Genomic DNA, 25305 nt, shown 5'->3' on the forward strand with positions numbered 1-25305 from the left:
TGAGCACTCTATTCATTATGAGAATGTCTTACCATATTAATACCCACATACAAACTAACTATTAGTTAATGCAATATGTTACTATGTTAATACTATAGCAACCAGCAGTAACCTCTAGCTAACTATTAGTTAATACAATGTAATACTGTATTAATAACCACATCACTACCAGCTCTAACCTCTAGCTAACTATTAGTTATTATAATGCATTACTATGTTAATAACCGCATCGCTAGCTCTAACCCCTTATCTAACTCTATTAGTTATAACAATGTGTTCCAATATTATCAACCACATAACTACCAGCTCTAACCTCTCTGCAAAATATTAGTTATTATAATGTGTTACCATATTAATAACCACATCACAACCAACTCTAACCTCTCACCTTACTATTAATTAATTCAATTGGTTACTATATTAATAACCACATCACTACCAGCGCGAACCCCTTATCTAACTCTATTAGTTCTAACAATGTGTTACTGTATTAATAACCACATTACAACCAGCTCTAACCTCTCACCTAACTATTATAGTTATTATAATGTGCTACAATATAAATAACCACATCAAAAGCACATCAAATCATCTCACTCTAAGTTTTATTAATTATTGAGGTTACACTTTACATAACAGTGACCTGTTGATGAGAAAAACAGTGTCCTGTAATGAAAGCATGGACTAGATGGACGAGAGGAATTCTGTTGCGTTTTCTGAGTGTGCAGTCAGTTCAGTGTGCAGACTTCAGTGTGCAGTCAGTTCGCACCGCCACTGAAATTGTCTTTTGAGCCCCGAACTGAATGTTTTGTTTGATTCTCTCTATAGAAAATTAGCAAAAGTTGCCGCCATGCCGACCAAGGTATCTCCGTTAGATCCCGCCCCTGGGGGGACTCCGCCCACCATCCGAGTGACCCCGCCCATTACTGCCCTGCAGGAGATGGGGGAGGGGCCGAGGGGGGACAGGTGAGGGAGAGAAAGGTGTTGTCAGAGAAACAAGAGTCACATGTCGTCGCCAGACAGGAAGTATTGTTTTCAGGTGACACACCGCATGTGCAGCAGTGAAATTGAAGGTTCAGCTGTGGACACTACTTCCTGTGTATCCCCTGGCCCTGGGATGTGATTGGCTGAGAGCATGTGTCGCGATTGGTATAGAGATTAAAGCTCTTGTATTGTTCTGAAGGTCACAGAGAAGGGGAGGTGCTGGTGTCCTCTTCAACATCAACAACAGCAACAACAACGAAGAAGAGGAGTAGGAAACAAACACTCACATTGAGGCACACACTCTCTCTCTCTCTCTCCCTCTCTCTCTCTCTCACTCTTTCTCTCTCTCTCTCCCTCTCTCTCTCTCTCTCACTCTCTCCCTCTCTCTCTCAAACACACACACACTGTGGACAAACACACACCTCGTCGCATCGCTCTCTTTCAATGTACCTCTCACACACACACACACACACACACACACACACACACACACACACACATATACAGACATCTCTCTCTCCCCTCTCTCTCTCTCTCTCTCTCTCTCTCTCTCTATCTCTTACACCCACACATATACACACACACACTCTTTCTCTCCGATCCCTCTGACAAACACATAGAGACACATAGAACAACTCTCTCACGCACACCCTCTCTCTCTCTCTCCCTCACAGATGCAAACAAACACTGAAAGATGTGCAGACACACTCATAAACAGACTAATAAACACACATGCTTGACCCTTGACCTGTCGTCTTTAAGGGAGGAGGAGAAGAAAAGGAAGAAAAAAGAAGAAAGGAAGGAAAAGAAAGAAAGTAAAGAGAAGAGAAAGTACGTACCTCCTCTGTCCCTCAGCCTCCATCCCTCCATCACCCTCCATCCCTCAGCCTCCATCCATCAGCCTCCCTCAGCCTCCATCCCTCCATCAGCCTCTATCCCTCAGCCTCCATCATTATTATCCCTCCCTCAGCCTCCATCATTATCCACCCCTCCATCAGCCTCCATCATTATCCACCCCTCCATCAGCCTCCATCATTATCCACCCCTCCATCAGCCTCCATCATTATCCACCCCTCCCTCAGCCTCCATCATTATCCACCCCTCCATCAGCCTCCATCATTATCACCCCTCCATCAGCCTCCATCATTATCACCCCTCCATCAGCCTCCATCATTATCACCCCTCCATCAGCCTCCATCATTATCATCCCTCCGCCTCAAACATTTAAAAAGCTCCTGTGTGTGTGGCGAGGTGTGTCCGACATAAGAACAACACGCACAAGTTTGTTTTAAAAGCTGCATTGTACCATGTCAGAGAAACTGTTGTTCAAGGGACAACACTGGTATCGTCCTAAAACTAACAAACCACACATAACAACGAAGCAAGCCGTCGAGACCTCGGCCATGTCTGTCCAACATGGCAACACACACACACTGATCGAGTGTGTGTTATCGACGCAAACAGGCTGGTTCTAACCCCAGCCTTAGGCTGCGCCGTTGCCTTCGTGGGCACACGCCACTTCATCTCGCGTCTTGTCTCTCGCAGACGGGGGGTCGCCTCAGTGTCATCCCTCTGTCCTTCCATCCCTCTCTTCTTCATCCCTCTCTTCTTCATCCCTCCGTTCTTCCATCCCTCTCTTCTTCCATCCCTCCGTTCTTCCATCCCTCTCTTCTTCCATCCCTCCGTTCTTCCATCCCTCTCTTCTTCATCCCTCTCTTCTTCATCCCTCCGTTCTTTCATCCCTCTCTTCTTCCATCCCTCCGTTCTTCCATCCCTCTCTTCTTCCATCCCTCCGTTCTTCCATCCCTCTGTTCTTTCATCCCTCCGTCCATAGGGATGAAACAACATGTTGAAGTGTCTCTCTTTTCCAGGAAAGAAAGACAAGAGCTAAGGGAGAGGAAAGAGAAGAGAAAGAAAGAGAAGGAAGAGAAGGAACAGGAGAAAGAGAAACAGAAGGAAAAGGAGAAAGAGAAAGAGAAAGAGAAGGAGAAGGAAGTGTGAGTTCGGGAATAATATGAATAATTATTACCATGATTATTGTTATTATCACATTAATAATATTGTTATTAATATGCATTCAAGTTTCTAATGTGTTTGTGTGTGTGTGTATGTGTGTGTGTGTGTGTGTGTGTGTGTGTGTAGCCCTAAGGAGATTAAAGTTTTTGATCCAGCTGGTAATACCTACTACCACTGGCTCTTTATCGTCACAATGCCTGTTATGTACAACTGGACGCTGATCATAGCAAGGTAAATGACTCCGGTGCTTTCCACAGCCGGTCCGTTTGACCTCGATTTGCCTTTGGGCCCCTGGCCAGGTGGTCGTCTCCTATGTGGGCCCCTTTTAATACATACATAGCTCCAGTACATTTGAACTACATACGTATTTTAACCTTTTAGCCCAAACAATGAACTTCAACTTCAGTCATGAGAGCCCATCATGTGGCAAAATAAGCAAAGGGCAAAATAACATTGACGAGCTGCTGAAGTTAACTTTGTTGTGTTGTTAACACTGGTGTGTGTGTGTGTGTGTGTGTGTGTTTGGGTGTGTGTGTAGGGCATCTTTTGAAGAGTTACAGACGGACTACCTTATGCTCTGGGCCTTTCTGGACTACTCATCTGACCTTATCTACATCGCTGACATGGTCTTCAGAACACGAACGGGTCAGTACACACACACACTCAAAAATACACACACACACACACACACACACACACACACACCGAATGTATAGACATCCCATACAGTAAATATATGTATGTGTGTGTCTAAGGGTTGGGTCATATATATATATATATATATATATATATACACATACATACACACACACACACACACACGTATACATGTGTGTGTGTCTTCAATATATATGTACTGTATGTGTGTATAGGAGTTGTGTCTACGTGTGTGTATGCGTGTCTACAATACGTGTATTGGTTCTAGAAATGAAAGACACAGGGTTAAGTCTAAATCCTAAGTCTTAACTGGGAAGCTGGGCACTTCACAAAGGTACATCCAAATAAAACAAACTAGCACATCCAGGTAATCAACCTTAGGAAAACAGTTCAAACAAGTCAAAAGCCAAACAATCCAGACAGAGAAAAGGCAAAGTCCATAATCGGGGTGGCAGGCAAGATCAAAAACCAGGGTGATCAAACATGAAGATATCAAGGCTGAAAGGCGATGTGTACACACAGGGGAACAAAGACAGCCTGGCAGAGGAACAGAGAAAAGGAGTAATTGAATACAGGTGTGGAAGAAGCAAGGGGATCAGACAGAGAGTGGAGGGACATCTAGTGGGAGAAACCGGAATGAAGGAATGTGACAGCGTGTGTGTGTCTATCGGAGTCGGGTCTACGATATGCATGTATGTGTGTGTATATAGGTGTTGTGTGTGTGTGTGTGTGTGTGTGTGTGTGTGTGTGTGTGTGTGTGTGTGTGTGTCTATAGTAGTTGTGTCTACATATATATGTGTGTGTGTGTGTGTGTGTGTGTGTGTGTATCTATAGGTGTGTGTCTCCATATATATATATATATATATATATATCAGTGTGTGTGTGTGTGTGTGTGTGTGTGTGTGTGTGTGTGAACAGGTGATGTGTCTACATTATATCTATCTATCTCTATATCTCTATATCTATATCTATCTATATATCTGTCTATAGGTGTGTGTGTCTACCATATATATATCTGTGTGTCTTTAGGTGTGTGTCTACATATACAGTATGTGTGCGTGTGTGTGTGTGTGTGTGTGTGTGTGTGTGTGTGTGTGTGTGTGTGTGTGTGTGTGTGTGTGTGTGTGTGTGCAGGCTACCTGGAGCAGGGTCTGCTGGTGAAGGATGAGAAGAAGCTGCGGGACCGCTACATCAACAGCGTCCAGTTCAAGCTGGACCTGGTCACCATCGTCCCCACGGACGTCTTCTACGCCTACTTCGGTATCAACTACCCCGAGATACGCCTCAACAGGCTGCTCCGATTCAACCGGTAGGCACACGCACACTCACTCACTCACTCACTCACCCACAAACATTATTATAATTATTATATCCTTTATTTAACCAGGTTAGTCTCATTGAAATCAAAATCTCTTTTACGAGTGCAATAGTGATAATACATTAAGATCATTGACTAAAACCATTTGCAATTTCCAATGGAGTCCGACGTCAAACTCTTTACGACAGCTTTAAATTCACTGAGAGTAACGAGGTCTCGAAGCTTGAGCTGCTTCTGCAGGTTATTCCAGGAAGATGGTGCAAAAACCACCATCACTGTCGTAAGGACCATGTCCTTAGACATGTCCTGTGTGTGTGTGTGTGTGTGTGTGTGTATATGTGTGTGCATATATATATGTGTGTGTTGTGTGGCAGGATGCTGGAGTTCTTCCAGAGAACAGAGACGAGGACAAACTACCCAAACCTGCTGCGGATCTCCAACCTGGTCATGTACATCGTCATCATCATCCACTGGAACGCCTGCCTCTACTACTCCGTCTCCAAGGCCATCGGTCCGACACACACACACACACACACACACTCACAATCACAGACCCTCAGATACCCGCACACATAAACACACATAAAATCAGTGTTCCCTCTGAGCTATCGCGTACGGCGTCCCGAGCACAGCACATATCTGCAGCGCAAAAGAGAATACAACTTGACTCACTTCCTGTTTATTTATCTTCTAAGAAGCACTGTTAAAGAAACGCATGAGTTGAACCCATGATACGAACCAAATAATATGTTATACCCTGTTGTGACGTCAACTTACCAACCAACTGATGGTGGCAGGCACAATAACTGCTTCTCCTCTCCTCTCTCTCCTCCTCCCCCCCCTCCTCTCCTCCTCTCCTCCTCTCCGCTCTCCCCCATCCTCTTCTGCCTCTCCTCCTCTTCTCCTCTCCTCCTCTTCTCCTCTCCTCCTCTCCGCTCTCCCCCATCCTCTTCTCCTCTCCTCCTCTCCGCTCTCCCCCATCCTCTTCTCCTCTCCTCCTCTTCTCCTCTCCTCCTCTTCTCCTCTCCTCCTCTCCGCTCTCCCCCATCCTCTTCTCCTCTCCTCCTCTCCTCCTCCCCCCCCTCCTCTCCTCCTCTCCCCCTCCTCTTCTCCTCTCCTCCTCTCCGCTCTCCCCCATCCTCTTCTCCTCTCCTCCTCTCCGCTCTCCCCCATCCTCTTCTCCTCTCCTCCTCTCCTCCTCTCCCCCATCCTCTTCTCCTCTCCTCCTCTTCTCCTCTCCTCCTCTTCTCCTCTCCCCCATCCTCTTCTCCTCTCCTCCTCTTCTCCTCTCCTCCTCTGCCCTCTCCCCCATCCTCTTCTCCTCTCCTCCTCTCCTCCTCTCCCCCTCCTCTCCTCCTCTCCTCCTCTCCCCCTCCTCTCCTCCTCTCCGCTCTCCCCCGTCCTCTCCTCCTCTGCTCCTCTAGGCTTTGGTTCAGACAGGTTTGTGTATCCGGATCCAGTGAACCCAGAGTTCGCCCGCTTGATCAGGAAGTACGCCTATAGTATGTACTGGTCCACCCTGACACTCACCACCATCGGTGAAACCCCGCCCCCGGTCGAGAACTCTGAGTACTTCTTTGTGGTCACAGACTTCCTGGTGGGTGTGGCTTAAGGCCCTGATATAATTATATAACTACATCGTTAATGGGGGGGGGGGGGGGGGGGGTCACAAAGGCTGTCAAAACTACTATTACATTTGAACAGGGTACAATATAGTCACTGTGATGTATTGTGTGTGCTGTTTGTTTAATGACGTGAGTTAATGGTGGGACAAGAAGCAATCATCCACCTGGTATTGTTGACCAATAGCAGGCGGCTGTGTATTGGGGGGCATGTTGGAAATGTTTGACTATTTCAATCGACACATGAAACATGACATGGTTGATAACATCACATCACACACATTATTGATTGAGACACTCGAAAACTTCATGTTCACGTCATGGGTAGCGTTGATGTACTCTTGTGCTTCCTGCTGTGTCTCTCTCTCTCTCTCTCTCTCTCTCTCTCTCTCTCTCTCTCTCTCTCTCGCTCTCTCAGGTGGGCGTGTTGATCTTCGCTACCATTGTTGGTAACGTCGGCTCCATGATCACCAACATGAACGCTGCGAGGGCCAACTTCCAGGCCCGCATCGATGCCATAAAACAGTACATGACCTTCAGAAAGGTCAGAGAGTAAGCCAGCCGGTCAAATGTGAAGTTTGACTCGTGTTGTCTGTGTGTGCATTCAGCAAATCAGTTCAGTCAGTAAGTCAAATGTGAAGTTTGACTGGGGTTGTTTGTGTGTCTGCAGGTGACGGTAGACCTTGAGAAGCGTGTGATCAAGTGGTTTGACTACCTGTGGACCAATAAGAAAGCTGTGGACGAGAGGGAGGTCTTGAAGTTTCTCCCGGACAAACTCAGAGCTGAGATAGCCATCAATGTCCACCTGGACACGCTCAAAAAGGTACAAACGCGCACGCATGCACACACACACACACACGCACGCACGCACGCACGCACGCACACACACACACACACATACACACACACACACACACACACACACACACACACACACACACACACACACACACACACACACGCACGCACATGCAGGCAGGCATGATCACATACACACATACAAGCTCTATATATGAAACTATTCTGACAACATATAACTATTAAACGCTGTGCATTGACCTGTATTCCATTGGTCTCACCTCTCCATCTCTCCTCCTCTCCTCCTCTCTCCTCCCATCTCTCTCCTTTCGTCTCCCCCCCCCCCCTCACCCACCCCTGCCTCCGCTCTGCCCACCAGGTGAAGATCTTTGCCGACTGTGAGGCCGGGCTGCTGGTGGAGCTGGTGCTGAAGCTGCAGCCCCAGGTCTACAGCCCCGGGGACTACATCTGTAAGAAGGGGGACATCGGCAGGGAGATGTACATCATCAAGGAGGGAAAGCTGGCCGTGGTGGCGGACGACGGCATCAAACAGTTTGTCGTCCTCAGTGACGGCAGCTACTTTGGAGAGATCAGTATTCTGGCCATCAAAGGTACGTGGACTCTCTCTCGCCGTCCCTGTCTCTCTCTTATCTCTCTAATTCTGTCATCTGATTTCAGCAATGTCATCTGATAACTGCAACTAAATGCGAGCTCTGAGTCATCCTTGTTTCTTCTCCTCAGATTTTTTGTTCCCACTCTCCTCATCATTTCATTCACAGCTATTATTATTATTATATTTTTATTTTATTCTAATTATTTCATGTCTAGTTTGAGTTTCTCTTACACTTTTTCTTTTTATATTGCATCGTCGAAGGAGCCTGAGACTCAAGAATGTCCTTGCCAGCGAACGCTGCTGTAATTGTTGTGCATGTGACGATAAACCATCTTGAATCTTCTCCTCTCCCCCAGGCAGTAAAGCGGGGAACAGGCGCACGGCCAACATCAAGAGTATCGGCTACTCTGACCTCTTCTGCCTGTCCAAGGACGACCTGATGGAGGCTCTGACCGAGTACCCCGACGCCAAGGCCATGCTGGAGGAGAAGGGCCGGCAGATCCTCATGAAGGACAACCTGCTGGACCTGGAGGTGAGGCTGTTGCACGGCAACACACCACACACGCGCAAGCGCTTTCTGTGTCCCAGCATACACAGACACCACTCTGTATGCAAATGTACCCAAATCACCGTACCCAAATCACCGTACCCAAATCACTGTACTCAAATCACCGTACCCAAATCACCGTACCCAAATCACTGTACCCAAATCACTGTACTCAAATCACCGTACCCAAATCACCGTACTCAAATCACCGTACCCAAATCACTGTACTCAAATCACCGTACCCAAATCACTGTACCCAAATCACCGTACCCAAATCACTGTACTCAAATCTTGATTTGAACTGGGCCCGTTGATCACGCCTCTTGTGCAGAAGAAAACGACCAGCAGCCTCCCCAGACCAACGTGCAATCTACGATTGAGTTTGTCTGGCAATAGCCAGTCTAGTAGACTACACTATTGTAAGACGCTTTGGATAAAAGTAACTCAGTACAGTAGCTCAATGCCCTGAATGTAAATGTAAATGTAGACTACACGGGTTCTAAGATATAAAATAATACAGGATGAATAACCCGGGTGAATAACCTTTGTTCAGCTGAAGGTGTAGGTGTGTGCGTGTGTGTGTGTGAGACATGACATGTGACACGTCGCGCTTGCTTCTGATTGGTCGGTTTAGGTGGCAGCCCAGGGTCCCGACCCCAAAGAGATGGAGGACAAGGTGGACCGCATGACCTTGAACCTGGACGCGCTGCAGACCCGCTACGCTAAGCTGCTGGCCGAGCACGAGGCGGGCCAGAGCAAGCTGAAGCACAGGATCATCCGGCTGGAGAAGAAGATAGTCCCGCCCACACTTCCTGTGTAGGAAGTGTGGGCGTGGTCCTAGACGGGGGAGGGAGACCTAGTGGGTGTGGCAGGGCCTAGGGAGAGCGGGGGGGAGAGGGGGGAGAGAGAGAGACCGGGAGGGAGGAACAATGCAGTCGTAGTAGTGGGCGTAGCGAAGCTTGGAGGTGTGGAAGAGAGGAGGAGGAGGGAGGAGAGGAGGAGGGAGGGGAGGAGGAGGGAGGGGAGGATAAGGAAAGGAGAGGAAGTAATTGAAAAAGAAGATGGTTAACTCATTTGTTTGTTTTGTTTACATCAGAATGAATGAACCACTGTTTTGACGTTGTAAGGTATTATTGCAATTAAAATTCCTTTGTTTAATTAATGGATCTTAAAATATAATCCTAGTATTATAGGGGACACACTTTTACCCTGAAAAGAAAACACAGACGAACAACAGGGCGGGGTTTCATCCACGTGTGATTGAAAACTCAGAGAACAGAGAACGTATCTGAGCATCAATTTGAGCTGAGCGACCAAACTTTGTAACACGAAACATTTGACATTTTGGTGGCATTTGACATCTATATTTGACATTTGACATCTACAGTCCGTGCTACCCTGACATACCATTATTGCTTGAGTTTAGAGGTTGTGCTTTATAGACAAACAATCCTTTGCCATAAACGTTCACTTCATTTAGTTTCTTTAATATTTTTTCTATGTTAATGAATAAAAGAATCATGGGTATTCATGCACAATCAAAAGATGCTTAAACAAAACAGGTTACACTCATAGATTGAATGTATAATATATGTAACTATATATATATATATATGTATATATATATCTTTATATATATAATATAAAACAATAAAATATATATTTTCTCAAGGTTTTATTTCTTATTTATAAAATTAGTTGAATCTGAAAAACACCTAATTGTAGATGTATATAAATACTTCATATTCGTATTCATAGTCATTTAATTATTTAGAGAGAGAGAGAGAGAGAGAGAGAGAGAGAGAGAGAGAGAGAGAGAGAGAGAGAGAGAGAGAGAGAGCATCAACGGTGTTTGACACGTAGCACTGCCCTATCCTTTCCTACGAGCTATGGTATTTGTAGTACTTTCAATTCGAGCTCCAGTATAAAACAATGACGTCCCTTGACTTTGAGAACTACATTTCCCATCGGCACATTAATGCGCATGTCTACACACGGCCACAGTACAGTGCGCGATAGCTCCGGTGAATCAACTTTTTGCTAAATCATATTCCTCTTATTAATCCCTACCTCTATAACACCGGAAGACATTTATTTATAGTGCTTATTCATTGTACTTGAACGTCACTCCCGAAACTCGTAAGTTGTTTCTTGCGTTTCTTGTAAACATGTCATGGTTAGCTGAGAAGTGCTAACCCTTGACTGCACTCTGCAGGACTTGCGTATAGAAGACCAATCACCTCAGGCACAGAGCTAAACATGATTTACCATGTTGACATATACTTTTACACAAGATGCATCGCTAGCCGAATGTCAGAAAACACGTTTTCATTCATAACATTCGAGTTGTAATGGGGGTATACGCTTCGTCTACATAGTCTAAATGACTTTCAAGAGTGAAAAAAGGACTTGTGTCAACATATACTTGTGCTATATGCTATACTACTGTAGATATTCCAAACTGTAAACATTATGTGCATAAATTGCACAGTTGAGTCGGCCTATAGATTATAACTACATTATAACTACATTGGACAACTACACAGTGAATAGACTCAGACTCATGAACATGCATTATCTTTTGTCAGCCTACCTTTCTATCGCTATCTGAATGGGTTATGATGGTGTATATATATGATGGTATTTATATAAGTTTGGCTAGTAATAATCACGAACAGCAAGTCTCATCTATCCCAGGGTTACCATGGAGCCAGCCTGGAGACAGCAAGGCAAGGGGCGTGGCAGAGGTAGTGCTGGTTCAGGTGAGAGGTCACGACCTCCACAGAAGGAGGAGAGACCAGGAGCTGCTGCTGCTGCTCCTGCTCCCACCAAACCAGCTCCTCCTGCAGGAGTATGGGGAGGAGAGGAGAGAGGAGGAGGAGCACGAGGAGGAGGAGGAGGAGCAGGGGGGAAAGCAGGGGCCAAGAGAGGAGCAGAGGGGAAAGGAAGAGGAGAGGGGAAAGGAGCAACAGCAGAGGGGAGTAAAGGAGGAGAGGGAAGAGGAAGAGGAGGAGGCAAGATGAACACCATTCCCTCGTCAAAAAATGAACAAAGTAAGGAAATGTTTCAATGTGTTGTGCAGCACTCGGCAGCAAATTCTAACAGTCTTTTGTTGACACAGACTACAGCTTTAGGACTGTAAAAAATACTACTGTGTGTTTGTCAGGCCTGGCTGTCCAATCGAAGTTCGAGGAGATCAGGAAGTCGAACATGGCTACTGCTCAACGATTGGTCCAGAGCCATTACAGCTCCTCCTCCTCCGATGAGGAAGATGAAGCGATTGGGACGAGGGATGTAAAGCAGGGAAAGATTCTCGCCTCAACCTTTACGACCTACACGGACCAGACAGGTAACACAAAGGAATCATACGTGTTATCGTCTCCTCCCGTCTGTACTACCGCAGCTCGCTGTTCACTTTCTGAGTCTCTCTTCTGTGACTCGGCTCCAGTTTGTCCACGATGCAGCCGCTGGGCTGTTAACCGGGGCGTCAGGTTTTAAGCACTAGACGGGCCGGCCCCACTTTATTTATGTCTTTGTTTGTTTTTCCTCTGTGCAGAATCATTGCCCCTGTATTTACATTTTTTGTTTTTAACTTAGTCATGCTTGTTTGTTATTAATGTGACTAAGCAGTTTCTTATGGGTATATGATTGTCATCAGAGAGCTGCAGTATCATATTTAACCAATAGATGGTGCCCCTTGCATTCTCTCCACCACCCAACTAGTGGGGGGTAACAAGGAATGGATTACAATCCTATGAATGCTATATACCGGTGCACAAACAAATCCAATTTTTTTTTAAATGAATTGTGTGTGTGTGTGTGTGCAGGGGGTGATGTGAACGGGCTAGAGAGGACCAATCAGTATGTGAGTGAGCTGTTCCAGTCCGGAGCGGTCACCTGCCTCATCTGCATCGCCTCCGTCAAGAGGATCCAGGCGGTACGACGCACGCACACGCACAAGCATACACACACACACACACACACACACACACTTAACACACGCACACACACACTCCCTCCAAAGTAGTCTACATGTGTCTCTTGCGTGTCCCTTAGGTGTGGAGCTGTGCCGGGTGTTACTCTCTCTTCCACATCCCCTGCATCCAGAAGTGGGCCAAGGACTCCGCCTTCCTCGTCTCCTCAGTGACCGACGAAGACTTTGGTCAGAAGCAGCACCCATGGCCTTGGTGAGGAGACAAGCGGCTTTCTCACCGTCACCTCTTGATGCGCGACTGAACGGTTGACTAAAGCCCCTCTCACCGATAGTTCCCCTGTGAATCACAAGCGTCAACTTTCAGGCACCGCTCGTGATTTTCACTACTAAACTTGCAGTAACATTCTGGAGGACTTGCGTCTCGCGCCCTTTCACACATGACACAACAACACTGGAATAGATGGGCCAAGGGGCATTGCAGCGTATGGCGGCAATGCAAAATTGTCCGGAGTCTTGTGAACTGTAAATGTTGTGATTGGGTAGCTCGCTCCATCTGAAATTTGCGTCACGTCAGATGGACGTTACCCTTAACGCGCCTCTTTTTTCATCAGTGGTCCGGAAATGTTACTTGGTCTTGAGAAGGAAAAATTGCTGTTGCGGATTTCCCTAGAATATCGATCCCTGTCCTCATGTACTCGTGGCCCCATGCAGGAAATCTTGCATGGGGCCACAAGTAAATGTGGGAAAAGGTCTTAAGTAGTTAACCCTTGTCCTTCTACTCTGCTCCCTCTCCCCCCCCCTCTACCCCCTCCTCTCCTCCAGTCCAAAGTGCCGTACAGAGTACCCGCCCAGCGCCACCCCCAACAGGTGGGTTTCATCTCTGTACCATGTTGTCCGTATTGTCATTAGAGCAACGTAAAGCTACTTCAGTGTTCCTCCGTCTAGTGTCGTAGTATACGTGTTTGTGTGTGTGTGTGTGTGTCTGTGCAGGTATGTGTGTTACTGTGAGAAGGTGCAGGACCCCCCGGTGGACCCCTGGCTGCTGCCTCACTCCTGTGGGCAGGTCTGTGAGAGACCGCTCACCCCCGGCTGTGGACACACCTGTCTGCTGCTCTGTCACCCAGGTAACGCGCGCACGCACAACAACAACAGATTAATATACACTGAAACATACACACAACCTCGCACACTCATATACTGTACATGCACAACCTCATACATTCATATACACACACACACACACACACACACACCCAAAAATCACAACAACAATGTTTAATATATGTACAAACATACAAATACATCACAATTGTTATTCATTTGTAATGAAGTAATTACGTGTGTGTGTGTGTGTGTGTGTGTGTGTGTGTGTGTGTGTGTGTGTGTGTGTGTGTGTGTGTGTGTGTGTGTGTGTGTGTGTGTGTGTGTGTGTGTGTGTGTGTGTGTGTGTGTGTGCGCACCAGGCCCCTGCCCTCCCTGTCCGAAGATGGTCCATGTTTCCTGTATGTGTGGCAAAGGCCGGCCTCTACCTCGTCGCTGTAGCAACAAGGTAACAACAACAACAACCCACAGTAACCATGGGTACCGACGGCTACCATGGATGCCTCCATGGTCACACACATTCTTGGTCACAAAACGATATATAAGAGATATATGTACATTATCCTGATAATAACACGGCTTCTAACTGAATAAATATCTCATTTGTCGTTTTATCTCAGAATACTGTCAGCAGCAAGTCCTCAACACGCACAAATATTTGGATGATTTTAAAAAGGATTTTACTGCTTCCACAAAAAAGAATGGTCTGTTAGATTCTACGGTTCGATAAAGCGTACTTAGCAACGGTCTGCTATTCAGAAACAACAGACCGCTGAATGCCCTAGTTGACTAATCAGAATCATACTAAATGGCTAAATAGGATTATTGCATGGCTTTGTCAAATACACTATTCTGGTCAATTGGGGCAGTAAATGATGTGTTATTTCTGAATAGCAGACCGTTTGTCCAACCATAGAATCAAACTAAGCTGGATAACGTACACTGGGCCGGTGCTCAAAGCAAAATAAACCCTTTGCTTGCATACAATGTTCATAGCACGGTGGGGACGAAAATCCCTGGCGGTGGTGCCTTGCTCTACCATCGAGATGCAGAGCACCAACTTAATCATCATGTTCTTCAACGTGTGTGTGTGTGTGTGTGTGTGTGTGTGTGTGTGTGTGTGTGTGTGTGTGTGTGTGTGTGTGTGTGTGTGTGTGTGTGTGTGTGTGTGTGTGTGTGTGTGTGTGTGTGTGTACGTTCTGTCAGGCCTGGTCATGTCAACAACGATGTGGAAAGATGTTGCCCTGCAAACAACACAGCTGCACGCAACAGTGTCACTCAGGTACACACATACAAACGCACACACCTATAGTGGATCTAACCCTGAAACTTGTTAGTGTGTTTCTGATGTACTCTCATGTGCTGCATTTTTATCGTCAATTATTACCCATGACCTCTTCATATGATACATAGTATGTAATATAGCACTCCAAATATATTCCTCACATCATGTATATTTATATTCTAAGTAGCTCTGTGTGATTAATCGAATTCTGATCGCGATTTCTATTTTTTTTGGTCAAACGATCTCCAAACTAATAAAATCGAGTTGACTATTATTATTTTTGATGATTTCAATATTGAAGGAAATAATCGTGAGTACGATTTTTGCCATAATCGAGCAGCCCTAATTCTAAGTAGAGAACACTGAAAAGAAATAGAACCTGTTGGTATTGATGACATGTTTTTCATCTCTCTCTCTCTCTCTCTCTATCCTCGTGGCTCCTCCTTGTCTTAACGTCCGTCTCTCCCCCAGGGCCCTGTGCGCCGTGCCCCCGGGTCAGTGTTCAGAGGTGTGTGTGTGGACGCGAGCAGGCGGAGAGGGAGTGTGCCAGTCCGTCCTGGAACTGCCAACAGGTTCTCCTCTCCCTCTTGTTCTGTTTGCCTCTGTCCTGCTTATCTCTAAAATCTCCCCAATTCTATTATCTTCCTTCTTCACATTTCCTACCCTCCTCATCCTATCTCCTTCCTCTCCTCGCTTCCCCCTCTTCTAAATAAAATGTAATTCAATGAAGCCAAGTCAATCTGCATGTCAGTTAGTAGGTCTAATAAGTATATCCCCCAGGTGTGTTACAGGTTACAGGGAATGGGTTAACCTAGCGATTGTTAGTGCTCTGCACTTGTTTCTATGAACATCCTTACTGCACCGACAGCATATATATGGTTTCACCTTCTTCTTCTGACAAATGTACTTATTGTAAGTCACTTTGGATAAAAGCGTCTGCTAAATGCCCTAAATGTAAATGTAAACACACCTCGTCTCCTTCTTCCTCCCCTCCCCAAGGTGTGCGGAGGTGTGTTGTCCTGTGGGAATCACACCTGCGACCGAGAGTGTCACGGGGGTCTGTGTGGCGCCTGCCCCCGCACGGGGGAGAGGGCCTGTCCCTGCGGAAAGTCCAGTGAGTTCACTGCACGCACGCACGCACGCACGCACACACACACACACACTGATGATGATGATAATTGATCATCATCAACAACCAAGTCACCCTGATAGATGGCATTTTATTGTGTGTGTGTGTGTGTGTGTGTGTGTGTGTGTGTGTGTGTGTGTGTGTGTGTGTGTGTGTGTGTGTGTGTGTGTGTGTGTGTGTGTGTGTGTGTGTGTGTGTGTGTGTGTGTGTGTGTACAGAGTGTTCGCGCCCGTGCACGGAGGAGGTCGGGACGTGCGGGGACACGTGTGACCGTCCGCTGACGTGCGGAATACACACCTGCTCCATGAGATGTCACCATGGCAACTGTGAGACCTGCAGACAGGTGAGCGCACCGACACTCACTCACTCGCTCACCCAACATAACACGCGATCGTACATCGACGTATTGAGCGTATTATCGGTGGATCGACGACATGTGTCTTCTGGTTAATTGGTTAATTGATTAATTGATGATTTGTATGTAGGTTGATTGGTCCGTGTTTTGCCCCCGTGCAGGAGGTGGAGCGGTGGTGCCGGTGCGGGCGCTACAGCCGCGTGGTGCCCTGTCACAAGGAGTACCTCTGTGACACCAAGTGCCCCAACACCCGGGGCTGCCAGAGGCACCAGTGCAGGAGAAAGGTTCCCCCTTTTTATATACCGGAGGCAGACGTAGAGACACATGTCCCCCCGCACAGCCAGGAGGCGCTGTGTCCCAAACACACGCGGTTTACACTTTGTCATTTGCTTTATGGACACCAATCCTTCTTTGGCGACTATGTTGTTTTTAATATTTGATTTTATCAAAGCAAATATATTTTTGAAATAAGTTGGATCGCTTGACTTAATTCAAATTTCTGTATTAAGTATTTTGCCTGCTATTCTATCATACTGCCCGCTATTCTAAATACTTGTTAAAAAGAACCATGCTATGCTAACATTTAGCATGCTATGCTACCGATGGGCCATTATTAAAAGAGAACCGTTGGAATGCTATACCAACATACTGGCCACTATTTTGAGTAATTGTTTAAATTAACCTTTCGCATTCTATGCAAATTGTCCTGTGGCGCCGCAGTGTTGCCCCGGTAACTGCCCCCCATGTGACCAGAACTGTGGACGATCGCTGGGCTGCCGCAACCATAAATGTCCCTCAATCTGTCACCAAGGTAACGCACACACACGCACGCACACACGCACGCACGCCCGCACGCACGCACATGCACGCACGCACACACACACACACACACACACACACACACACACACACACACACACACACACACACACACACACACACACACACACACACACGCGCACACACGCACACGCGCACCACCTCCACGCAGAAACGGTCACTTCAGATGAGTGTGTGCCTGGTGGATTGTGATTGGCCGGGACAGCCACAGCGAGAGAGGTTCAAGGGTCAGGCTCTGGAATGTTCTGAGTCCACAGCACCTTCTGTGTAGTAGTGCACGTCTGTGTCCGATGTGTAGGTTGGATCACCGCCGTGCTACGTCTCTGTGTGTGAGAGAGGTGTGTTTCGGCGTAGTTTAGTATTTCTTCATAGCACACTGAGAGCATGTCAATATAAGTACAAGCTCTCATTCTTCATCCCTCAGGTTCCTTATGTGTGCTTTCTCAATGTGCGTCTAATAGCGTTTCGTTGTTAGCCTACTTGTTGGCATGTGGGACTAGTGGAACACAAGTCTTGTTTTGTCTTACTAATTGCGGCCAGCCCTAGACTTGATTAATAACCGTTTAATTTTTATTCACTTTTTATACTGCGTTTCTATGTACTAAATATATTGGTATATTATGTGATTGTGTGTGTGTGTTTGTGTGTGTGTGTGTCTTTTATGACCCAAGAGAAGGAGCAATTGTTTGTCTGCTTTGAGATTTGGTTGAAAATGATCAAAAAGCTGCATGACACCCGCCCACACAACTGCACACACGCAAGCACACACACACTCAAAGGCTTCTGTGTCTTTGTTGAGTTGGATTAATGAGTTTAACCAGGATGTAGAGGTCATCGCTTTCCCATACACATGTAAAGTGTGTGTGTGTGTGTGTCTGCATGCGTTTGTGTGCAATTTGTTTGTGTTTAAATGTCCTCCCTGTCTTTTGTCTCCCGATAGGGGGATAAAAGCTAATTTATTCGTCTGTCTCTCACTGGATTGGCTGAAAAGATAGAAGATAATTGATGGGCCTTTCTCTCCTCTGATTGGCCACCCTGACCTTTTGAGGAGCGAGGGAAAGATCGTTAGACGCATACGCGCACACGCATGCAAGTCGGGGGAAAGGTTTTGGCGTAACACAGGAAGCATAGGTCATCAGATGGCAACTGCCACATTCCACGTCTATGTGTGTGTGTGTGTGTGTGTGTTTACCTTTTGTGTGTTTGGGTCTTTGTGTGTGTTTGTGTGTAAAGGTCTCTGTTTTTTAATTGGAAGTTAGGCCCCCGAAATTAGGAACGATTTGTTCAACTGTCGCCTTTTTCGATGGCTGAACAAACGCCTTCAGCCGACATCGTACACTCGTCCAGCATGACAGATGGGGAGAGACAATCACCGAGGGAAAATGGTGTGGAGACAGACTGATGGAGAGAGGATAGAGGACAGTTAGACCGATGGGGGAGAAAAAGAATTATACAGGTTTACAGAGACCGATTGATGGAGGGAGGATAGAGGACAGACTGAAGGCTGATGGAGTGATGAAAGAGGAAACAGAATGATGAAGGGATGATAGACAGAATGCTGGATGAATCATAGAGGACATACATGAAGTAGGAGAGATAGAGGGACGGAGGATCCACAGAATGCTGGATGAATCATAGAGTACATACATGAAGTAGGAGAGATAGAGGGATGGAGGGATGACACGTATTAAAGTGTGTGTGTGTGTAGGTGCCTGTTATCCGTGTCCAGAGACGGTCCAGGTGAAGTGTGCGTGTGGCACCTCCCGCCTGGTGGTCCCGTGCGGGAGAGAGCGGAGCACCAAGCCCCCACGCTGCAAGGAGCTCTGCAGGTAAACGCACAGACCAGGGCTGTGTGTGTGTGTGTGTGTGTGTGTGTGTGTGTGTGTGTGTGTGTGTGTGTGTGTGTGTGTGTGTGTGTGTGTGTGTGTGTGTGTGTGTGTGTGTGTGTGTGTGTGGACGAGATGTCCACTAGGAAAGGCTTTTCCTTTAGGAAATGCGCTGATTGCTGTTAAAATTAGCTTTGAAATATGTTCAATAAATCTTCAACACGTAAAGAAATGTTGTATAGCTGAACCCAAGTAAAAAGATTTGAGTTCAAAAGTTAAAAGTTTGAATGGAATAAGCATAACAGTATAAACATACAAACCATTGAAATAATGTCAAGCTTCTGGGAAAGTCTCTAATAGAATCTCAATCTCAATCTAAATAGCTAAACCTAAGTGATTAAGTTTGAACTTTGGGTCTATTCGTATGATAAGTATGAGTATGATTAGATGTAGAAATAGTACTAGCACGATACATAGGGGTATTGTTATGATAATAACTAAAGTTAAGACATCATTTGTGGTGGCAGAATGTGTGTTAATTGTTAAACGTCTGGCTTCTTCAAAGCTAGGCCACCGAATGAAAGGGCTCATAACGTCGGGCTCTGTGGAGTCCCAGCACCTGATACTTTCTTTGTGTGCATACGTAACGTGAAGAAAAAAGGGTTTTACAGAGCATTTATAAACATAGCCTCCCTCATTGTTCGCTTCTCCCACAAGCAGACCCCCAGCCATGTATGAAGGACCTAGCGTCCGCCCATAACCTTGAAAGACTATAACTCAGACTTCTTTTAATGGGACATTGTCCTGCTCGGTAAAAAGAAAAACAAACATCTGGGGGTCCAACATGTGTCTGTCCCTTCAAGTATGTGAGTTTATTTGTTCTAAAAGACTAGACTTTTGTGCCAAGGAAGACGAGAGCCTCCATTGGGACCCAGTGTAATGTAAACAGGGGTTGCACACACAAACGCTCAACAAATGCTCAACGAGTATCATTCCGATCGATTTGATTCATTTTAACGCCGTTGAAACCACAGTTGAAGTTTTGAATTGTGTTTCAAATGAAAAATGTACATTGGAGGTCCGAAATGTTAGGCTTTTGTAAAGCTAACTTGGGCTAGAGCAGTGTGACGACTATATAAAATATATCGAAAATCTGTTTTGATAAGTAAAAATATAAAAACGTGAGGATTATTTAAATGTTAGTTAAACATAGTTTAAAGATCAATTTATTTACATATTAAGGGTTAGTCGATTGAATTGAATGATGGTGTGCGATTTCATTCAAAGTTGACGTTTTAAAAATGGAATGACGTCTGAAGGTGAACAATATTTGGAGGAGATAGGTCAATAAATAACTACTTAAATGATCCTCCTCTGCTCCGTGTCTCCAGGTCGCCTCCCACCTGCCACCACCCCGCCCGGGAGAACCACCGCTGTCACCAAGAGGCCTGTCCCCCCTGCCGCCAGCCCTGCCTGCTGGCCCTCACCCGCTGCAAACACACGTGTCCCGCCCCCTGCCACGACCTGGTGCTCATCAAGTCTCAACAGGTACACACACCTGGCCTGGCCCTCGTTAGGAACACACACCTGGCCTGGCCCTCGTTAGGAACACACCTGGCCTGGCCCTCGTTAGGAACACACACCTGGCCACGTCCTCGTTAGGAACAAGCACACCTGGTCTGGTCCTCGTTAGGAACACACCTGGTCTGGTGCTCGTTAGGAACACACCTGGCCTGGCCCTCGTTAGGAACACACCTGGTCTGGTGCTCGTTAGGAACACACACACCTGGTCTGGTGCTCGTTAGAAACTCGTACACTTGTCCTGATCCTCGTTAGATATACACACCTGGCCTGATCCTGTTAAGGTACACACACACCTGTCCTGGGCCATGTTAGATACACAAACAAACCCAATTTTGCTGGTCAGGTACACATGCCGCTGTCCTGGCCCTCGTTATATAAAAACACACCCGTCCTGCTAGTATAGCGTGCAGTTAGTTTCGAAGCATATTGTCCTAGTGAAGTCACATGTAAGTCGTAGTATGACCGTCAATGTCAAAGGTTCGTGTCGAGTTCACATATGAATTCATGTGTCCAGACCAAAGTGGGACATTGTAACATTTGTGTGCGTGTGCATGTGTGTGTTAGGCCAAGGTGGCGGGTCCATGGGAGCAACCGACTGAGCCAGCCTTCGTCCAGAAAGCCCTGCCCTGTCCACCATGTCAAGTACCTATACCAACGTACGTGATGCACGCACGCACGCACGCACGCACGCACGCACGCACGCACGCACGCACGCACGCACGCACGCAATCCCACACAGATCTACACATGCAGACTCACACTCAAACATCTGGTGGGCCGATTCACTAATGTTGTTTAAGAAAATATGTATTTAGAACCGTGTTTTACGATTGGTCAATGTTATTGAACAATAAATAACATATGCATATAAATATATTATAAATAAAGGATTCCTGAAAAACTAGCTTTAACGAATTAATCTTTAACTAGCGTTAATTAATTTGACAAATAGTTGTTGGGCGTTGTGACCGACAATACAAATATACAAAAGACAAAATAATTAAAAGACAATTAACAATGCATGATTTGGTCTGTAACAATTTTAAGGTCAACTTTGTGATTTGGACACACACACACACACACACACACGCACACACGTGCACAGTCATGCTGTGGTGCTTTGGTCTTGTCACGGAACATTAGACCTGAGACAGAACACATGCTACATGCTGTGAGTGTATTTGTTTACACACATTTTTTAAACATTCTGGTAGCTGCCAACTGCCTGCAGTTTTTGTGACGCATTTAGTGACTCCAAATTGTGTGTGTCTGTGGACGGGTGTGTGTGTGTGTGTGTGTGTGCCTGCACCCCTGCATGCTGGAGAGTTTTCTTCTGGGTGTCATATAATATCAACGTAATAAGCCAAGGTAGAGGTTCGGGGTTCTACTGGACTACTAGTTACTACTGGTATGTCAGGGATCACACTGATGCTGGCCAGGCATCACGCACTCTATGCTTAGCAACAACAATGGACACGGGATAATGACAATTATGACGGCAATGATGATAGTTATGGTGTAATTATGTAATGATGACAGTAAGGTTAATGGAGATAGCATTGACAGCTGATGGTGGATAATATGACATTTATACAATGCTAAGTTGCGTTGTGTTTTGTGTTTCTGCAGCGCCTGTTTTGGGGAACATGAGGTAAGTTGGGGTCATGGGCTTGTATCTTTGAGTTTGTCTGGTTCTCTTATTTCTCTTATCTCTTTCACCCTTTGACCTTCGTGCCTGAGAGTGATGCAAAAATGAAAATATCTCATTTCCCTCTCCTCTCCTCCCTCGCTCCATCTATCCATCTGCAACCTCTCTAAGCTTCTGTCCCCTACCACGCTTTGGTCTCGTCTCCCTTGCAGCCGTTTGTCCTCCTCTGTCCTCTCTCTCATATAATCTATCTCTCCTTCCTCATCCTGGTAGTGCTTTTATATTCCTGGCACAGGCCGTCTCTCTGTCCCCCACCTCGTCTCTTCTCTGTCCCCCTCTCTCTGTGATTCCATCTCTCTCTCTCTTGCTCTCTGTCTCTCTGTCTTTCTCTCTCTCTCTCTCTCTCTCTCTCTCTCTCTCGCTCTCTCGCTCTCTCTCTCTCTGTGTCTCTCTCTCTCTCTCGCTCTCTCTGTGTGTCTCTCTCTCTCTCTCTCGCTCTCTCTGTGTCTCTCACTCTCTGTGTCTCTCTCTCTCTGTGTCTCTCTCTCTCTGTCGTTCCCCCCCTCTCTGTCGTTCCCCCTCTCTCTCTCTCTCTCTCTGTCGTTCCACCTCTCTCTCTCTCTCTCTCTCTCTCTCTCTCTGTCGTTCCACCCCTCTCTCTCCCTCTGTGTTTGTCCCAGTCACCTCCAGACAGCTTCAGGAGGTGGTGTGCTTTTGGAAGGAGAGTGGTAGAAATCTGTATTCTGTTTGTCAGAACCCCGTGGCACTGTAGTTCTGCGTGTGTGATCTACAACGCCCATGAGACACGGGACTGCTCACAGCATCCAGTGTGTCAGCTCATTGGACTCTTCACCTAGTGGCCATGTGGTTCTTAATGCTTGCTGTGGGACGGAACATAGAGCATATGGCCCTTTAGCCGACATCTCGTCTTCATTTGCTATAAGGGGGTTCACGATTTGGTGTGTGTGTGTGTGTGTGTGTCTGTATCAGGTGAGTCCTGTTCCATGTCACAAGCGAGGCCCGTTCACCTGCAAGCGAGCTTGCGGACGACTTTTGACCTGTGGCAACCACAGCTGCACCAGGGAGTGCCACACGGTAACCAAGGGAAACAAGACAGGGGTGAGTGTAACCACGGTAACCACTTGCATCTTCATCCCTTCTATATATCCCCTGTTGTTTTATTTCCTGGGGGTCATTTTAGAAAATTATAAAAAAGTGAATCTCTCTCCCCCCCCTCCCCCCCCTCCCCCCCCTCTCTCTCTGGCTCTTACCCCCCTCCCCCTTTTGTAGTGTGAGGTGTGTGAGGTGGGCTGCTGTACGCCCCGCCCTCGCGGCTGCCCCCACCCCTGCTCCCTCCGCTGTCACCCGGGAGACTGTCCCGTCTGTCAGCAGATGATCCGCCAGCGGTGCCACTGCAAGATCACCCTGATCTACGTGGAGTGCACGTACGCACAACGCACACACACACACACACTCGCATACGTACCGCATGCAATCGCACACAGGGTCAGGGTTTTTTTACTCTATTTTTTTTTACCCGAAGCCTTCCTAGAGCAAGATTCTCCCCAACCCCTACCATCTCCCTAAAGACATGGATCGAAACCTACTTAAAAGTCTGCTAAATGACTAAACGAATGTATCCACAAGCTCCTCTTAAACCACCTATGATACTCCCCTATCCGGCCATCTGTTTCCCACGGCAACGCGCACCTGGGGATAGACACGGCATCTGGTCCAGGTGTGCTCTGTGGGCCTGTTCTCATTTAAAGGTCAAAGGTGACACGTGTGTGTGTGTGTGTGTGTGTGTGTGTTGTTGTTTGTGTGCGAAGGAGACTGCAGTCGGCCGACCGTGAATCCAAGATACAGCTGGGCTCCTGTAACAACCAGTGTCCTAAAGAGGTACATTCTCACACACACACACACACACACACACACACACACACACACACACAGACACATGGACGTAAGGACTTACTCGTTCTGCTCTGTGTTCTAACACACCTCGGCTTGAAGAGTAATGCATCATGAGACCTCACTTATCAAACTGGCTGTAAGTGTGTGTGTGTGTGTGTGTGTGTGTGTGTGTGTGTGTCGATGTTGGAATTCACTGTTTGATGGAGTGTTGAAGCTTTCCATGAGAGAGAATGTCTGACTCTGTTTCTCTCTACTGGTCTCTCTCTCTGTCTTCCTGTCTGTGTGTCTCTACCGGTCTCCCTCTCTCTCTGTCCCTCTCTGTCTGTCTCTGTTTTCCTTGTCTGTCTGTCCCTCCATCGGTCTGTCTGTCTGTCCGTCGGCCTCTTTCTTCCGTCTTCTTGTTCATACCACACCTTTGTTTTGGTTTAGTGTACATTTTCTACTCATTCCTGATATAATTAACTTAGCTTGCCCATGTTTTCAGAAGCTTATCATAACAGCATACCTGGGTGCACGGCTGCCCTCAGGAAGCCAGCGTGTTGCTCTGGCTGAGGGGAGGATCTGTCCGTAACACACGGAATCTTACAGCTCAACACGGAGACACACTGAGACACACACTGACACACACTGACACACACTGAGACACACTGACACACACTGAGACACAAAGCTCAACTCACTGAAACACAATGCGCAACACCCAGAGACACACTGGAACACACCGAAACACAATGCGCAACACACTGGAACACACTGAAACACAATGCGCAACACACTGAGACACACTCAAGCACACACCCTGAAGCACAGGGCGGTCTCTGTAAGGAAAACAGTGAGCGGTCGGGTGGTCCGCCGTCACCGTGTGAGATCACGTTACTGTTCATCAGGATGATGCTCTGATACAAGTCAAAAAGAACAGTGGACACTCTCACTCCGTCTGCCCGTCTGTCTGTCTGTCTCTCTGTCTGTCTTACTCTCTTCCTCTGCATCTTTCTTTCTTTCTTTCTTGCCCTCCATTTCCTTTGTTCCTTCTCTTTTACTCTTGGTAATCAATTAAGCTCTGGCGCCAGCCACACACACTCTCACACACACGTATGCACAAACACACACACACACTTCCCCTTTTTCTCTCTC

General features: G+C 46.7%; 2 protein-coding genes across 2 annotated transcripts in view; both read left to right on the forward strand.

The window, feature by feature from the left end:
* Positions 1–850: 850 nt before the first annotated feature.
* cnga1b (cyclic nucleotide gated channel subunit alpha 1b) lies at positions 851–9375 on the forward strand (the record flags this gene model as incomplete). The annotated part of the gene is made up of 14 exons (XM_084487450.1): positions 851–910; positions 1191–1252; positions 1747–1815; positions 2856–2981; positions 3127–3231; positions 3539–3645; positions 4792–4966; positions 5350–5486; positions 6400–6572; positions 7016–7141; positions 7268–7420; positions 7775–8010; positions 8369–8540; positions 9190–9375. 14 exons carry the CDS (start codon positions 851–853, stop codon positions 9373–9375), a joined length of 1887 nt encoding a protein of 628 aa, XP_084343576.1.
* A 1183-nt stretch (positions 9376–10558) lies between these two features.
* LOC311368335 (NF-X1-type zinc finger protein NFXL1-like) overlaps positions 10559–25305 on the forward strand; it is a 17707-nt gene continuing 2960 nt past the window's right edge. The window contains exons 1-21 of the mRNA XM_084487137.1: positions 10559–10694; positions 11253–11608; positions 11722–11904; positions 12383–12492; positions 12612–12742; positions 13312–13356; positions 13480–13613; positions 13953–14038; positions 14797–14872; positions 15347–15447; positions 15875–15989; positions 16223–16347; positions 16521–16643; positions 17080–17170; positions 18908–19028; positions 20417–20573; positions 21174–21265; positions 22239–22260; positions 23248–23376; positions 23548–23702; positions 24087–24156. Of these exons, the coding sequence (XP_084343263.1) occupies positions 11260–11608; positions 11722–11904; positions 12383–12492; positions 12612–12742; positions 13312–13356; positions 13480–13613; positions 13953–14038; positions 14797–14872; positions 15347–15447; positions 15875–15989; positions 16223–16347; positions 16521–16643; positions 17080–17170; positions 18908–19028; positions 20417–20573; positions 21174–21265; positions 22239–22260; positions 23248–23376; positions 23548–23702; positions 24087–24156 (2415 nt within the window). The 5' untranslated portion in view covers positions 10559–10694; positions 11253–11259. The remainder of the gene's footprint in view (positions 10695–11252; positions 11609–11721; positions 11905–12382; positions 12493–12611; positions 12743–13311; positions 13357–13479; positions 13614–13952; positions 14039–14796; positions 14873–15346; positions 15448–15874; positions 15990–16222; positions 16348–16520; positions 16644–17079; positions 17171–18907; positions 19029–20416; positions 20574–21173; positions 21266–22238; positions 22261–23247; positions 23377–23547; positions 23703–24086; positions 24157–25305) is intronic.

Source organism: Micromesistius poutassou (assembly GCF_964030765.1).
Source record: "Micromesistius poutassou genome assembly, chromosome: 23".
Taxonomy (NCBI): Eukaryota; Metazoa; Chordata; class Actinopteri; order Gadiformes; family Gadidae; genus Micromesistius; species Micromesistius poutassou.